At 43.2% G+C, this 17,293-nt stretch overlaps 1 protein-coding gene across 1 annotated transcript in view; it reads right to left on the bottom strand.

Moving 5' to 3' along the window:
• The window catches only part of WDFY4 (WDFY family member 4), a 275,363-nt gene that overhangs the window by 195,785 nt on the left and 62,285 nt on the right, over positions 1 to 17,293 (bottom strand). Inside the window, exon 13 of the mRNA XM_082854480.1 lies at positions 8,428 to 8,521. Within this exon, the coding sequence (XP_082710606.1) occupies positions 8,428 to 8,521 (94 nt within the window). The remainder of the gene's footprint in view (positions 1 to 8,427; positions 8,522 to 17,293) is intronic.

Raw genomic sequence — 17,293 nt, forward strand, 5'->3', positions numbered from 1 at the left:
CACTGATGCTCAAAGTTGAGAATGTCCCTTCTAATCCCATCCCTTTGCTGAGGTCCTACTTATTAAAGAGACAATTCACACGTTCTCTCATCTAAGAGAACTTTTCTGATCTTCCTAACTAGCACTGTGTCCACACCTGAATCATTATAAACACCACACTATGACAAGCTATCTATCTATTTACCAAGAACTGTGAACTGCTGCCAGAGACAATGGCTCCTCATCCTTGTGTCCCCAGCACATACCCCTGTGCCTCCAATACAACAGCTGCCCAGTAAGTGCAAGCACAAGGGCACAAGGTGTTCTAGGAAACAGCAGGTGCGCTGGACCAGAGAAGGTGGTCAGAAAAGGTGATGTGCCAAGTGAGTGTTGAAGAATAATGAAAACAGTGCCAGGTCAGCAGGGGAAATGATCTTTCCTGAGCCTGTGGTCAGCCCTGAGATGGAGCATGAGGACATCACTAGGGAAATCCGCTTGTAAACATCCATCCAGGAGGATGCCTGCACAGCCTGGAACCTGAAACATCTGCGAAGAGTTTCCATCACCTTGGACACACACCCCCTCACTCCACGACAGCTAGGTCAGGGGAGCAGTGGGCTCCGTGAGACCCAACATCAGCTTCCAGCCAGAACCCTTCCCCGCTGTGGCTTGGGCATCCTCGGTTAGCTCAGAGAAGGAGGGATTAACTTACCCCGAGTATCTCTATTGCTTTGGCCAAAGTAAATTGCTGACACAACTCTTTTAAGATATATTTTTTAAACAGATGTGTTGTTGTTGCTGTTGTTAGCAGATTTCCACACACGACTGTCTGGAGAAGATTCCTCAAACAAGACTAGAGAGTCCACAGTCTCTTGTAGAGATAAGAGATCCATTTCCAAGCATTCTGTGACTCCAGCCCCGGTGTGTTGCTTCTGAGCTTCCAAATAGACATTTACCCTTCCTTCATCTTCTGGGCACAGGGCACACAAATATCTACCCAGAAGTAGGTACTCATGTTGATTTGACACTAACTAATGGGAAACTTGGGCTAGTTACTTTCTCTGGGCCTCAGTTTCCTTGGCTTTAAAATGAGAATAATGAAAATACCTACCTCAATGGTATGTTTTTGGTGGGAGTCAACAGAAACAGCATTTGCGAAAGTACTTTTCCTTAAAGGGTGCAAGTGTTTTCAGAATATTAATCCCTTTTAGTTGCAGTCTTCTTTTCTTACCTTGTATCAGTAAGGTTCCTGATTAATTATCATTTGTATTTATCAATTAATTTATCAATTGTACAATGCCAGCTGGAAATATACCTAAAATGTATTACCTTCCATTTTGTATTTCTAAAATTTTATATACTGTGACTCGGAGTCCTAGGAACATCGAGTACCAAAGCCAGAAGAGAAAGGCAGGGGGTATGAGAGCACATACTGCATGCCAGGTAGCCCTAAGGACACTCGAACTATACTTCCCACTACTCTTCTCAGTGGGAAAATATTATTATGAGAATACTGAGACTGAAGAGGTTACATCAATTTCCTAAGGTGACATAGCCAGTGAGTGGTAGAACTGGCACCCCAACCCAGGTCTTACTTCAAAGCCCATGTTTTTAAGACTGAGTCATGCACTCATTATAAGGAAGGGAACTCAGTATCTCACAAGGGGCATAAACTGATGGCCTACAGAAGTGTTTTATTTGGTGGGGGTAGTTTGGCTTTGCTTTTGTCTTGTTTCCCCCTAGCTAGAGTGTGAGTACCTCTAGGCAGGGCAAGTACACTTCCCTATGACCACAGGTCTCACCATTCCTTATTGTTTACACCTACACATTTACTTTACGACTCTGGCCCCAGGACACTGTGTCTGCAACCCCTGTGATCTAGGCCAAATCTGAGTAGCTGAAATTGAGGTGCAGGGAAAGGAAGTGGCCCATGTTAAGTCATAGAAATAACGATGGTAAAGGACTGGAGGAAAGGTCGCCAGATAATTGGACCAGAGCTCACCCTATCAACTTTAACTTCCACTCCATCATTCTATGTCCACTGTAGCTTCCTTTTGATGCTCTTCATCTCCATGCAAGATTATGTCCCTTTGTTCTATTTAAGAGGCTACCCTAAGAAGTCACTTGGATTTTGACCAGGATCTGAGACTTTTCCACCCAGGGACAATAGAAATATTTGGGGAAGAATGGGGTCAGAATGAAAGAGCAGAAGAAACATAGAAATTCAACATATTTGAAATCTCTAATGTGTTGTAATTTAATAAAGCAAGACTCCTACTTTGCCAATTTCCTTGTTGAAGGAAATGGCTCTTTTCAAATAGCTTGCCCTTACACAATGCTATCCAGGGCTATTAATGCTGTCGATACTTGAGCTATTTGAAACCCACATGATTAGTTCAATGTGTTTGAAATACAGGCTAATTCCAGAAAATGGCACCCTTTCCAAATTGAGGTGCAAATCAGTTGACAGATGCAGCCCGAGCCTGATCTTCTTTCTGTCCCATCATACTGTGTGGGAGGCTTCCACTGCAGCAGAATCTGGAACACACCCAACAGTGAGGGGAGGTGCACACTGACTATAGACAACAGTCTCTCTAATGCCCAGGTCTGATCATGTCCTTGCTTTCCAACTGCCTCCCATCCACGGCTACCACCTCCCTACAGGGAAGGCAACCTGGTACAGTGGCAGGAGGTCCTGGAGCCTCCCATCAGGCACATCCACCACCTAGCTATGATGTTAACTCTGTCACTTAAGTGCTGCAAGTTTCAAGTCCTCATCTGTGAAGTGGGAATACTGATGTCTACCTTGCAGGGTTATTATGAAGATCAGACGATAAAATGCTTGTAAAGTTTCGGCAACTAATAGCAGTAGCTACACCCGTCAGCAAGTGTTTCCCACGGTGCCTTGTGCGTTCTGCTTGCCGTGTTAAGTGCGCCTGCATTGCTTCAGCTGTTCCTCACAATAATGCCATGAGGAAGATGATGTTATTCTCCCCATACCGCAGCAAAGAAAATTAAGGGTCGTGGAGGTTAGATACTTTCCCATGCTTCTGTGACTGTTAAGTGGCAGAGAGATTTGACCAAAATCTGTCATCTTCAGAGCCTCATATAGTGGGTGCTCATTAACCACAGCAGTGGTGATGATGATAACAACAAAGGATGGTAATCCAATAAAATCCAACTGCCTGTGTATGGCACTCAAGGCCCCTCATGAGTTGGCTTCAACCTACTTCTCCTGCCCCATTTACTGCCTTTCTACCTGCATGGTCTATCCTCGCCCAACTGAACTGTTTGAAGTCCCCGCATGGGCATCTTCACGTGTACCTCTCTCTGTTGTCTTGTCCCACCCTCCTCTACCTGATCTGGCATAGACAGGCCTCTTCTTTAAAGTCTGGCTCCAGTGTCCCCATCTCTGTGTGGCTTTCTCTCCCCTCTGCCCCAAGGCCCTGTGGGCAAACCTTTGTTACAGTTAGAATATCTAACTATCTTCTCCACTCGTCTGAGTACCCACCCTCAAACTCAGACTGTGTGTTACTGTGGCATTGGTCTCTGAATCCCCAGTGGCGCCTAGTAGGTGCTGCGTAATTATTCATAAAAGTAGATACATCACATTGGTGGCCCCGACACAGGCTGAGTTCCACCTCTGTGAAACCGGATCTGACTTCCCACCCTCTGAGTTCCCATTGTCATGCACAGAGCACATAACCCTCTGCTAAGACATGAACGGAAGTGCAGTGGTGCTGGGACAAGAGAGCTCTCCACTACTGGTCAGAGTTCTAGCCCAGAGCCACGTCCCTACAGCAAGCCCCTCATGGCTGCTGAGCATGCCAGAAAGAAAGAGAAAAGGCCTTTCTTCTCAGTTACTCCTTCCAGCGGCCAACTCAGCTCCAACAGAACTGAGCTGGACTCCACTTTTGCCTTGTGCTTGGTACAGCAACATTCACAATATAATTCCTAGAGTCCAATGTTAATACTGGCGATGATACAAGAGTAAAAAAAGACTCAGCTGGATTATTTGTTTCCAAGAGCAGCTCGCACTGCTAGCATTTTGCAAAGGGAAAAACCCCCTCTTGGTCATGAACAGAACAAATTTAATGTGGCCACAATTAGAAATAAACCAGACAACCCATGTAAGTAGTTAAGTTTTTGCTTCTAAAATGATATCTGTACCTTGGAAAGCTATCAATTTCTCATCCATAAGGCAGGAAGAGCATCTGAGGGATGTAAAGTGGGTAAGAGTATAGGGATGCTGGGAATCACCAGGCCCACCTAAAGGGAGATGAGTGGGAACTCACAGTCCATCTTTTTTTTTTTTTTTTTCTTTTCTTTTGCCGTACACGGGCCTCTCACTGCTGTGGCCTCTCCCATTGCGGAACACAGGCTCCGGACGCACAGGCTCAGCGGCCATGTGGGATCTTCCCGGACCGGGGCACGAACCCGTGTCCCCTGCATCGGCAGGCGGACTCTCAACCACTGCGCCACCAGGGAAGCCCCTTCACCTTTTTAGTAATACTGCCATCTACCGAAACTTCCAGCTGCTTTCTCTGCCCCAAAACCTGCAGTCCTTCTGTCAGTTTCATTTCAGCATTTTCTTGTGTGTGTCTCATTTCTCATTTGATCTACTATTCTGTTTGCTGTTACGAGGTTTCCCACCGCCCCCACCTCTTTCAGAAGTTAATTACTGTAATTACCCAACTTTTAATAGCTGCTGATTTGGCATCTGCAGAAAATTTCTGAGAACATGCACCACTACATTTCATTTGCATATTTGAGAGAGAGTGCGTGAGAGTCAGACTTTTCCTAAATTACTTATTGTGACCTGAATAGAGAAAAAGTATCCTACCAAGTGGAAGCCTCATTTGCATACTTAATTTGTCCAATTACCATCACAGGATGAGGGAAAGTTCCTCCCCACACACTGATGTGACAACTCATGGTGTTTATCTGAAACTGGGGCTCCTCCACAGAGTCTTCACGCACTAGGAAGCGGAAGGACAGGCCACTGTCTGCTCTGCATCACTTCGTCAGTCATCCTCATGGTGGAGTTTTGCACAACGTGTTTATCAGCAACCGTTTGACTGCTAAGACCACCCAAACCACTGGCTTGGCTGTTCTCATTGCAAGTGCATTGCAGGGTATGAAATACAGCTAAGGAAGCCCAGATGCATGACCCTGCATTCTGCAAGAGCTGCAGAGATGAGAGATCTACTCATCAAACACGTCTTGACCTTGAGCCTAGAAGTGAGTTTTAGATCTCCCCTCAACACCTCCATGATTTTAGGAAGTTACACAACTCTCTTGAGCTTCAAGCACCTGCAAAATGGGGGAGATTCTCATTTTAATGAGCTGTTATGAACACTGATTAATGTTCCTGGAATAGAAGTAACACTCAATGTGTATTAGTTTCCAGTATGCTCCAGGCAGAACCTGTCGTGAATACTAAGGTGAAGAAAGTAAGGTCCCAGGCTTTAGATAACCAAATGACTCAAAGACATTTGATTTAGGGGTCAAATAATTTTATCCATCAGTTAGATGTCTAAGGCAAGTGTGGTGGCTGGTCTTTAAAGATGGCCCCCAACAATTCCCCCTCTCCTGTACACGCAAGCCACCCCTCACGTCAGTAAAGGAGACATAGGTCCCTTCTCGCTGAGTCTAAGCTGAACCTGTGACTCACTCTGACCAACAGAATGCCATGGAAGTAATGCTGGCTTGTTCCAGGCAAAAGCCTCCAGAAGGCTTGGCATCTTCTGTTTTTGTGCTTTTGGGAACCCTGAGCTGCTATGTGGCCTGCTAGAGAATCCAGGTGGAGGTGTACAGGTAGAAGCCAGATGGTGAGGGCTACATGGAGGAGAAGCCAGGCCCTACCAAGGCCCCAGACATCTGACCCAGCTGGGCCAGCCTAGGAGCCTCTCACCATTTGAGTCAGCTTGTGAAGTGCCAGCTCTGTGAGTGGAGAACCCATCTGGGTGCCCAGCTGATACCATGTGGAGCAGACAGAAGCTGTCCCTGCGGTGCCTGTCTAAACTCCTGACCCACAGAGCCACGAGGAAGAACGAGACCATTACTGCTAACTTGGCAGCCCTCTGTAATACAGCGCTAGATAACTAAAGGAGCAATCAAACCCATTCTAGCCCAGGTTACTGCTGTCCCATAAACGTTGAAAGACATAAAGTGCATATTCCATTTCACTAGTAGATGCACCCTACTCATTGGTTTGATAATCACTTTATCGTCACTTTCCAGCAGAGGATCAGGAAGCAGATAAAGGATTCCAGTTACAAAGAGACATGTAGACATGGAATTGAGTTAGTCCTTTTTTAACTCCTGTACCTAGTTTACAGGATTTCCTAAGTAAAACAGTCCCTTCCCTACACATCAAGGCTTTTGCTCCTCCACTCCACTTCTCACCAATTTCGGAGGATTTGCAATATTTTTACTAACCCATTGTCATTTTCAATGATTAATAACACCCCTATAGTTGACCCTTGAACAACACAGGTTTAAACTGCACAGGTCCACTTATGCATGGATTTTTTAAAATAAATATAAGACCTGTATTTTCATTTCACAGATCTTTACCTGAGTGTAGGGAGAAGTTTATGTTCAATGAGAGATCACAATATGTGGAATCAAAACTAGCATCTGAGTCCTGATTCTATCCAAACTTTTCCACCTTCCTGTCCTTGGGTGAGCCATTTAGCAGCTCCTTTGTTTTTGAGGCAGAGATAGTAGTACACTGTGTGAGGGTCAGCACCCTTAACCCCCATGTTGTTCAAGGGTCAACTGTAGTCACCATTTCTTCTTAAAACATATCACCTCCTTTTTAACTCCAGGACAAAACAAAGCTGGACCCGCACCCCCGTGAGCCCCCATTCTCCTATAGACGCCACTGCTGTGCAGAGGAAAGACCATAAGAACTGCCACCAGGTAGGACCACATTTAACACCAGGTCCACCAACTCAGAATCCTTAAAAGGCATGTACATTGTCTAAGACTCAGTTTCCCCACTGGCTAAAATGGAAACAATGATACTCCCCACCATACATCTATGAGGGTAAATAATCAGTGAAAGGGTGTGGCACTGTGCCTGGTACATGGTAGCTGCTCGGTTCAAGTAATTTCCTTTCGTCTGCTACTAATTCAAGAGCGTATTTTCCAGGGCTTCCTCAACTTTGAGTTTCTTTCTCAGAACCTCTAGAGAACATATTCTCTAAATTGAGAGCACTTCCTGAGAATCTGCCTCGTTCTGTTGCTTTCACCGGTACAAGCGCACCTCGCTGCAGTAGGGCCGTCAGTGCTGCCAGGACAGGAGCTAAGAGCCACCTTGACTCCCTCCTCTTCCCGCTTCCTGCACCCCGTTCATCTCAGGGCCTTGATTCTATCTCCCAATAGGTCTCCTGACTCCTTGCTCTACACACTCTCCCACAGACGCCACCATAATCAAGCTACCACCATGTGCTACCAGACTGTGGACATGGCTTCCTAACTGCTGTCCCCATTCTCTTCCACACAGCCCCATTCCCAGGCCACCCTCCATGCAACAAGAGAGATTTTTACTACAAAAACCTGATTGTGTCCCCCTCCATTCACTTGAGAGAGACTTCGTGTTGCCCTTGGGATAAAACCCCACAGCTTGTCAGGGCGGCAGCCTTCCTCCGCCTGCCCCATCGGGCACACTTCCAGCTCTCCCGCTTTGCTCCCACCCCAGACACCTGCAGCAGGCTCCTTCCCACCTGCTTAATTGCTACTCATCTTTCAGGGCTCTGCTTAAATGTCACCATCAAAGAGATGGCTTCCCTGACATCCACACCTTCATCTAAATTAGATTTAATTAGGTCTTCCCCCTCCACTTCCATTCCCATTATTCTCTGTCAGCACCCATTTTTTTCCCTTAATATCACATGTGACAATTTGTAATTGTAGATTCATTTGTGAGCTTATTTACTTAGTCTGTCTGCCCCACCACCACCTCCCGGTCCCCACCACAGATGTGGGCTCCTTGGACAGTGCTCAGTTCTCATCCTGTTAGCCCTGCATGTCCTACGTAGAGCGCCGAGCCAGGGTCACAGCCAATATCTAAGCAATGGATAAATTAATGGGGAGCAGAGAGCTTCTGGTCCCACCAATGCCCGGCGCTATATGTAGCACTTATATGGGACTTGCCTCATGAAGGTAAATCATTTCATTCAGTTTTTGTTTGGCTGTTGTTTTCAGAAGGTCACATCACCAACAGGAACAATCTGTTTTGAGTGGCCATGGAAGCGTGGGCAGAACTCAATCAAGGGTCTCAGACCCACTGATACTCCCCTGCAGGAGGCACTTCACGAAGGAGGCTCTGTTCATACAGGGGACTGGAGGCAAAGGCAAAAGGGGAAAGGGAGTCTCTGGCCAGAGGAGCTTAAATGATCAGTCATGAAAAAGACAAACTCATGTGTTCACAACAAGTACCTGAGGGTGATCTTCATGGTACAACTGAGGCAGCAGCCTCACCATGACGCACAGGATCCCAGGGTGCATGATCACAGCATCACCTTCATCCGTCCTGCAGAGAGAGGGAAGCGGGACATCAGACGTAAGCCTTCTCTTCTGCTTTCCACAGAACTTTCTGGATCTTTCTAACACAGGCCACGATACACAACCACAGCCTACCACTTAATTATATGACCTTGAACTGATTAATCTGAGCCTAACTTCCCCCAACTGCACGATGGAGCTAACAGTGCCATACCTTCCGCGTAGAGTCACAGAACAATGCCGCTGTGCACTAAGGCACAGTGTCCGGCACAGAGCAGATGCTTCACGGAAGGTAGTTCCCTGGGCCGCTACCCTCTCTCCAGATATGTGGGAGGTGGAGAAGCTCTCATTTTATATCAAACAAACACACAAAGGACCGTGTCTGGATCCCTTCAAGATGGTGTAAGCACACTCTACTCTGTCCTACCCACTGAATTAAACTAAAACCCCAGATAGAACGCATGAGCAGCTCTCTGAGGACTCTTAAAGTAAACGGTAGCACAGCAGGAAACCAAACCCAAAGCACCATGCAACTGGTAACGTGTTTCCTGGGGCTTCCCCCTCCAGTATCTCCCGGAATGGGCTTACAAGGAGTAAGAACCGTGCACCACGTGTGGACAGAACAGACACAGCCTCCAAGAGGAGGCTCTATTTCTAGTCTAAGGAGTGGGAAAAGAGGCTCCAACAGGGCCCAGGGCATGGAGGAAAATCCCTGGAATTTTCTTTGTTGAGTTTCTCCATTCTTTCTCACTTCAGCCTCCAAGAAACCGCACAGCAGCAGCAGTGACCAGGCAAGCATCTGAAATTCTCGGGGAGGGGAACCCTCCTCTCTGACCAGAGGAACTCTGGTCCCAAGAGTCAGGCAAAATCCCCAATGTTTTTGTCTCTCTTTTTCCTCTCCCTGCTTGGCCCCAGAGACAGATGCAATTGTGGGAAGTGCATGGCAGAGCAGAGAAACTAAAGCTCCAGCTTTCTAGACAGAGGAGAAGGAAGGGACCCCAGAGAGCCAGAAAGTGTCGGGAAGATGATGAAGAGGAGGAGACTTAAGAGTGAAAACACTAAGTTGTGTATCAACCTCTGAGCTCAATTCTGAGCTGCACATGTGTGGATCTGACCCTAAACCACATTCCGAAGGCTTTGAGAATTGCTCAGGAAGAGGTTTGAAAAAGTTTTAAAAATTGAAAAACCACTCGCTAAGCTAGCAAAGACAGAAAAAGACACAAATTACCAACATCAGATATGAAAGAGAGAATACCACTGCACACCCCACAGAAAGGATAAGAAAATACTACAAATAACTCTGTGCACACAAATCTGACAACCTAGATAAAATGGACCAGTTCCCTCAAAGCCACAAACTACCAAAAGTAAGCAAGAAGAAATAAATAACCAGGACAGTTTATAGCTAGCACAAAGACTGAATATGTAGCTTAAAACCTTTCCGCAAAGAAAACTCCAGCCCCAGATGTTTCCACTGGTGAATTCTACCATACATTTAAAAGATAAATAACACCAATTCTATACAATTTCTTTCAAAATATACAAGAGAACACTGCCCAATGCATTTTATGAGACCAGAATTACTCTGATATCAAAAGCAGACAAAGCCAGTATAAGAAAAGAAAACTACCTGCCAACATCTCTTAGAAAAATAGGTGCAAAAATCCTCAATAAACTACTGGAAATCAAATATAACTATATATAAAATAAATAAGGCACTATGGCCAATTTGTCTTATCTCACAAATGCAAGGCTGGTTCACTATTCAAATATCAGCCAATGCAGGGACTTCCCTGGTGGCACAGTGGTTAAAAATCTGCCTGCCAATGCAGGGGACTCAGGTTCGAGCCCTGGTCTGGGAAGATCCCACATGCTGCGGAGCAACTAAGCCCGTGTGCCACAGCTACTGAGCCTGCGCTCTAGAGCCTGTGAGCCAAAACTACTGAGGCCCACATACCTAGAGCCTGTGCTCCACAACAAAGAGAAGCCACCACAATGAGAAGCCCGTGCACCGCAATGAAGAGTAGCCCCTCCTTACCACAACTAGAGAAAGCCTGCACACAGCAACGAAGGCCCAATGCAGCCAAAAAATAAATAAATAAATAAATAATAAAATTAAGGACTAGAAAATTGGTTCAAGATGGCAGAGTAGAAGGACATGTGCTCACTCCCTCTTGTGAGAGCAATGGAATCAGAACTAACTATTGAACAGTCATGGACAGGAAGACACTGAAACTCACCAAAAATGATACCCCACATCCAGAGTCAAAGAAGAAGCTGCAGTGAGATGGCAGGAGGGGCGCAATCACAATACAATCAAATCCCATTAACTGCTGGGTGGCTGACTCACAAACTGGAGAACAGTTATAACACAGAAGTCCACCCACTGGAGTGAAGGTTCTGAGCTCCACGTCAGGCTTCCCAACCTGGGGGTCTGGCAACAGGAGGAGGAATTCCCAGAGAATCAGACTTTGAAGGCTAGCGGGATTTGATTGCAGGACTTCAACAGGACTGGGGAAAACAGAGACTCCACTCTTGGGGGGCACACACAAAGTAGTGTGTGCATCAGGACCTAGGGGGAAGGAGCAGTGACCCCATTGGAGACTGAACCAGACCTACCAGCTAGTGTTGGAGGGTCTCCTGCAGAGGCGGGAGGTGGCTGTGGCTCATCACGGGGACAGGGACACTGGCAGCAGAAGCTCTGGGAACAACTCCATGAGCCCTCCCAGAGTCTGCCATTAGCCCCACCAAAGAGCCTGTAGCCTCCAGTGCTGGGTCGCCTCAGGCCAAACAACCAACAGGGAGGGAACCCAGCCCCACCCATCATCAAACAAGCAGATTAAACTTTTACTGAGCTCTGCCCACCAGAGCAACACCCAGCTCTACCCACCACCAGTCCCTCTCATCAGGAAGCTTGCACAAGCCTCTTAGATAGCCTCATCCACCAGAGGGAAGACAGCAGAAGCAAGAAGAACTACAATCCTGCAGCCTGTGGAAGGAAAACCACAGTCACAGAAAGACAGACAAAATGAAAAGGCAGAGGACTATGTACAAGATGATGGAACACGATAAAACGTCAGAAAAACAACTAAATGAAGTGGAGATAGGCAACCTTCCAGCAAAAGAATTCAGAATAATGATAGTGAAGATGATCCAGGACCTCAGAAACAGAATGGAGGCACAGATCGAGAAGATGCAAGAAATGTTTAACAGAGACCTAGAAGAATTAAAGGAAAAACACCTAGAAGAATTAAAGAACAAACAAACAGAGATGAACAATACAATAACTGAAATGAAAAATACACTAGAAGGAATCAATAGCAGAAAAACTGAGACAGAAGAACGCATAAGTGACCTGGAAGACAGAATAGTGGAATTCACTGCCACAGATCACAGTAAAGAAAAAAAAGGAAAAAGAAATGAAGACAGTCTAAGAGACCTCTGGGACAACATTAAACACAACAACATTTGCATTATAGGGGTCCCAGGAGGAGAAGAGAGAGAAAAAGGACCCGGGGAAATTTTTGAATAGTCGAAAACCTCCCTAACGTAGGAAAGGAAATAGCCACCCAAGTCCAGGAATCACAGAGAATCCCAGGCAGGATAAACCCAAGGAGAAACACCCCAAGAAACATAGTCATCAAATTGACAAAAATTAAACAGAAAGAAAATTATTAAAAGCAACAAGGGAAAAAAGACAAATAACATACAAGGGAACTCCCATAAGGTTAACAGCTGATTTCTCAGCAGAAACTCTACAAGCCAGAAGGGAGTGGCATGATATATTTAAAGTAATGAAAGGGAAGAACCTACAACCAAGATTACTCTACCTGACAAGGACCTCTTTCAGATTCAATGGAGAAATCAAAAACATTACAGAAAAGCAAAAGCTAAGAGAATTCAGAACTACCAAACCAGCTCTACAACAAATGCTAAAGGAATTTCTCTAAGTGGGAAGTACAAGAGAAGAAAAGGACCTACAAAAACAAACCCATAACAATTAAGAAAATGGTAACAGGAACATACATATTGATAATTACCTTAAATGTGAATGGGTTAAATGCTCCAACCGAAAGACACAGGCTCGCTGAATGGATACAAAAACAAGACCCATATATATATATATATATATGTTGTTTAGAAGAGACCCACTTCAGACCTAGGGACACATACACACTGAAAGTGAGGGGACGGAAAAAGATATTCCATGAAAATGGAAATCAAAAGAAAGCTGGAGTAGAAATACTCATATCAGATAAAATAGGCTTTAAAATAAAGAATGTTACAAGAGTCAAGGAAGGACACTACATAATGATCAAGGGATCAATCCAAGAAGAAGACATAACACTTATATATGCACCTAACACAGGAGCACCTCAATACATAAGGCAAATGCTAACAGCTATAAAAGAGGAAATGGACAGTAATACAATAAGAGCGGGGGACTTTTAACACCTCACTTACACCAATGGACAGATCATCCAGACTGAAAATTAATAAGGAAACACAAACTTTAAATGACACAACAGACCAGATAGATTTAATTGATATGTATAGGACATTCCATCCAAAAACAGCAGATTACACTTTCTTCTCAAGTGCACATGGAACATTCTCCAGGACAGATCACATCTTGGGTCACAAATCAAGCCTTGGTAAATTTAAGAAAACTGAAATCATATCAAGCTTCTTTTCTGACCACAACGCTATGAGATTAGAAATAAATTACAGGGGAAAAAATGTAAAAACCACAAACACATGGAGGCTAAACAATACATTACTAAATAACCAAGAGATCACTGAAGAAATCAAAAATACCTAGAGACAAATGACAATGAAAACACAATGATCCAAAACCTATGGGATGCATTAAAAGCAGTTCTAAGAGGGAAGTTTATAGCAATACAATCCCATCTCAAGAAACAAGAAAATTCTCAAATAAACAATCTAACCTTACACCTAAAGGAAACAGAGAAAGAAGAAGAAACAAAACCCAAAGTTAGTAGAAGGAAAGAAATCATAAAGGTCAGAGCAGAAATAAATGAAGTAGAAACAAAGAAAACAATAGCAAAGATTAATAAAACTAAAAGCTGGTTCTTTGAGAAGATAAACAAAAGTGATAAACCTTTAGCCAGACTCATCAAGAAAAAGAGGGAGAGGACGCAAATCAATAAAATTAGATATGAAAAAGGAAAAGTTACAACAGACACCACAGAAATGTAAAGCATCATAAGATACTACTACAAGCAACTCTATGCCAATAAAATAGAAAACCTGGAATAAATGGACAAATTCTTAGAAAGGTATAAACTTCCAAGACTGAACCAGGAAGAAATAGGAAATATGAACAGATCAATTACAAGTAATGAAATTGAAACTGTGATTAAAAATCTCTCAACAAACAAAAGTCCAGCACCAGGTGGCTTCAGGTGAATTCTACCAAACATTTAGAGAAGAGCTAACACCCAACCTTCTCAAACTCTTCCAAAAAATTGCAGAGGAAGGAACACTCCCAAACTCATTCTATGAGGCCACCATCACACTGATACCAAAACCAGACAAAGATACTACAAAAAAAGAAAATTACAGACCAGTATCACTGATGAATATAGTTGCAAAAACCCTCAACAAAACACTAGCAAACAGAATCCAATAGCACATTAAAAGGATCATACACCATGATCAAGTGGGATTTAACCCAGGGATGCAAGAATTCTTCAATATATGCAAATCAATCAATGTGATACACCATATTAACAAACTGAAGAATAAAAACCATATGATCATCTGAATAGATGCATAAAAAGCTTTTGACAAAATTCAACATCCATTTATGATAAAAAAAAGCTCTCCAGAAAGTGGGCATAGAGGGAAACTACCTCAACTAATATAGGCCATACATGACAAACACACAGCAAACATCATTCTCAATGGTGAAAAACTGAAAGCATTTCCTCTAAGATCAGGAACAAGACAAGGATGTCCACTCTCACCACTATTATTCAACATAGTTCTGGAAGTCCTAGCCATGGCAATCAGAGAAGAAAAAGAAATAAAAGGAATCCAAACTGGAAAAGAAGAAGTAAAACTGTCATTGTTTGCAGATGACGTGATACTATACATACAGAATCCTAAAGATGCCACCAGAAAACTATTAGAACTAATCAATGAATTTGGTAAAGCTGCAGGATACAAAATTAATGCACAGAAATCTCTTGCATTCCTATATATTACCAATGAAAGATCAGAAAGAGAAATTAAGGAAACAATCCCATTCACCATTGCAACAAAAAGAATAAAATACCTAGGAATAAAGCTACCTAAGGAAATTAAAGACCTGTACTCAGAAAACTGTAAGACACTGATGAAAGAAATCAAAGATGACACAAACAGGTGGAGCAATATACCATATTCTTGGATTAGAAGAATCAATATTGTCAAAATGACTATACTACCCAAAACAATCTACAGATTCAATGCAATCCCTATCAAATTACCGATGGCATTTTTTACAGAGCTAGAACAAAAAAATCTTAAAATTTGTATGGAGACAAAAAAGACCCTGAATAGCCAAAGCAATCTTGAGGGAAAAAACTGGAGCTGGAGGAATCAGACTCCCTGACTTCAGACTATACTACAAAGCTACAGTAATCAAGACAATATGGTACTGGCACAAAAACAGAAATACAGATCAATGGAACAGGATAGAAAGCCCAGAGATAAACTCACGCACCTATGGTCAACTAATCTATGACAAAGGAGGCAAGGATATACAATGGAGAAAAGACAGTCTCTTCAATAAGTGGTGCTGGGAAAACTGGACGGCTACATGTAAAAGAAGGAAATTAGAACACTCCCTAACACCATACACAAAAATAAACTCAAAATGGATTAAAGACCTAAATGTAAGGCAAGACACTCTAAAACTCTTAGAGGAAAACATAGGCAGAACACTCTATGACATAAATCACAGCAAGATCCTTTTTGACCCACCTCCTAGAGAAATGGAAATAAAAACAAAAATAAAACAAATGGGACCTAATGAAACTTAAAAGCTTTTGCACAGCAAAGGAAACCACAAACCAGATGAAAAGACAACCCTCAGAATGGGAGAAAATATTTGCAAACGAAGCAACTGACAAAGGACTAATCTCCAAAATATACAAGCAGCTCACGCAGCTCAATATCAAAAAAACAAACAACCCAATCAAAAAATGGGCAGAAGGCCTAAATAGACATTTCTCCAAAGAAGATATACAGATTGCCGACAAACACATGAAAGGATGCTCAACATCACTAATCATTAGAGAAATGCAAATCAAAACTGCAATGAGGTATCATCTCATACCAGTCAAAATGGCCATCATCAAGAAATCTACAAACAACAAATGCTGGAGAGGGTGTGGAGAAAAAGGAACCCTTTTGCACTGCTGGTGGGAATGTAAATTGATACAGCCACTATAGAGAACAGTATGGAGGTTCCTTAAAAAACTACAAATAGAATTACCATATGACCCAGCAATCCCACTAATGGGCACATACCCAGAGAAGACCATAATTCAAAAAGACACATGCGCCCCAATGTTCACTGCAGCACTATTTACAATAGCCAGGTCATGGAAGCAACCTAAATGCCCATCGACAGATGAATGGATGAAGAAGATATAGTACATATATACAACGGAATATTCTCAGCCATAAAAAGGAATGAAATTGGGTCATTTGTAAAGACGTGGATGGACCTAGAGACTGTCATACAGAGTGAAGTAAGTCAGAAGAGAAAAACAAATATCGTATATTAATGCATAATGTGGAATCTAGAAAAATGGTACAGATGAACTGGTCTGCAAGGCAGAAATAGAGACACAGATGTAGAGAACAAACTTATGGACACCAAGGAGGGAAAGCGGCGGGGGTGGTGGCGGTGGTGGGATGAATTGAGACATTGGGATTGACATATATACACTAATATATATAAAATAGATAACTAATAAGAACCCCTTGTTTAAAAATAAAACAAAATTCAAAAAAAACGAAGAAAAAGATATTTCAGATATCGAAAACACAATTTAAAAAATTAAGGGCTAAAAAAACAAAACAAATATCAGCCAATGTAACCCATCATATTATTAAACTAAAAAAAGAAGGAATAAAACATGATCATATGCAGATAAAGCATTTTGGGGTTTTTTTGTTTTTATTTTGTTTGCGGTTCGCGGGCCTCTCACTGTTGTGGCCTCTCCCGTTGCGGAGCACAGGCTCCGGACGCGCAGGCTCAGCGGCCATGGCTCACGGGCCCAGCCGCTCCGCGGCACGTGGGATCCTCCCAGACCGGGGCACGAACCCGTGTTCCCCGCATCGGCAGGCGGACTCTCAACCACTGCGCCACCAGGGAAGCCCCAGATAAAGCATTTTAAAAATTCCACATCTGTTCATGATAAAAAACTCTCAGTAAAATAGACACAGAAGTAATCATCCATAACCTGATAATGGACATCTACCAGAAAAAAACCCATAGCTAATATAATATCTGATGGCAAAAGAGTGAAGAGTTTTTCTTCAAGATTAAGAACAAGGCAAGGATGTCCCCTCTCACCATTCCTATTCAACATCACACTGGCACAACAGACTGGAAAGGAATGTATAAAACTGTCACTATTCACAGACAACATGATTGTCTACATAGAAATCCCAAGCAATCTATTAAAAAAAAAAACAAAACCTCCTAGAACCAATACGTGAATTAGCATGATCTCTGGATACACAGTTACATATAGAAATTAATCATATTCCTATATAC

The sequence above is a fragment of the Leucopleurus acutus genome (assembly GCF_964270905.1).
Source record: "Leucopleurus acutus genome assembly, chromosome: 14".
Lineage (NCBI taxonomy): Eukaryota > Metazoa > Chordata > Mammalia > Artiodactyla > Delphinidae > Leucopleurus > Leucopleurus acutus.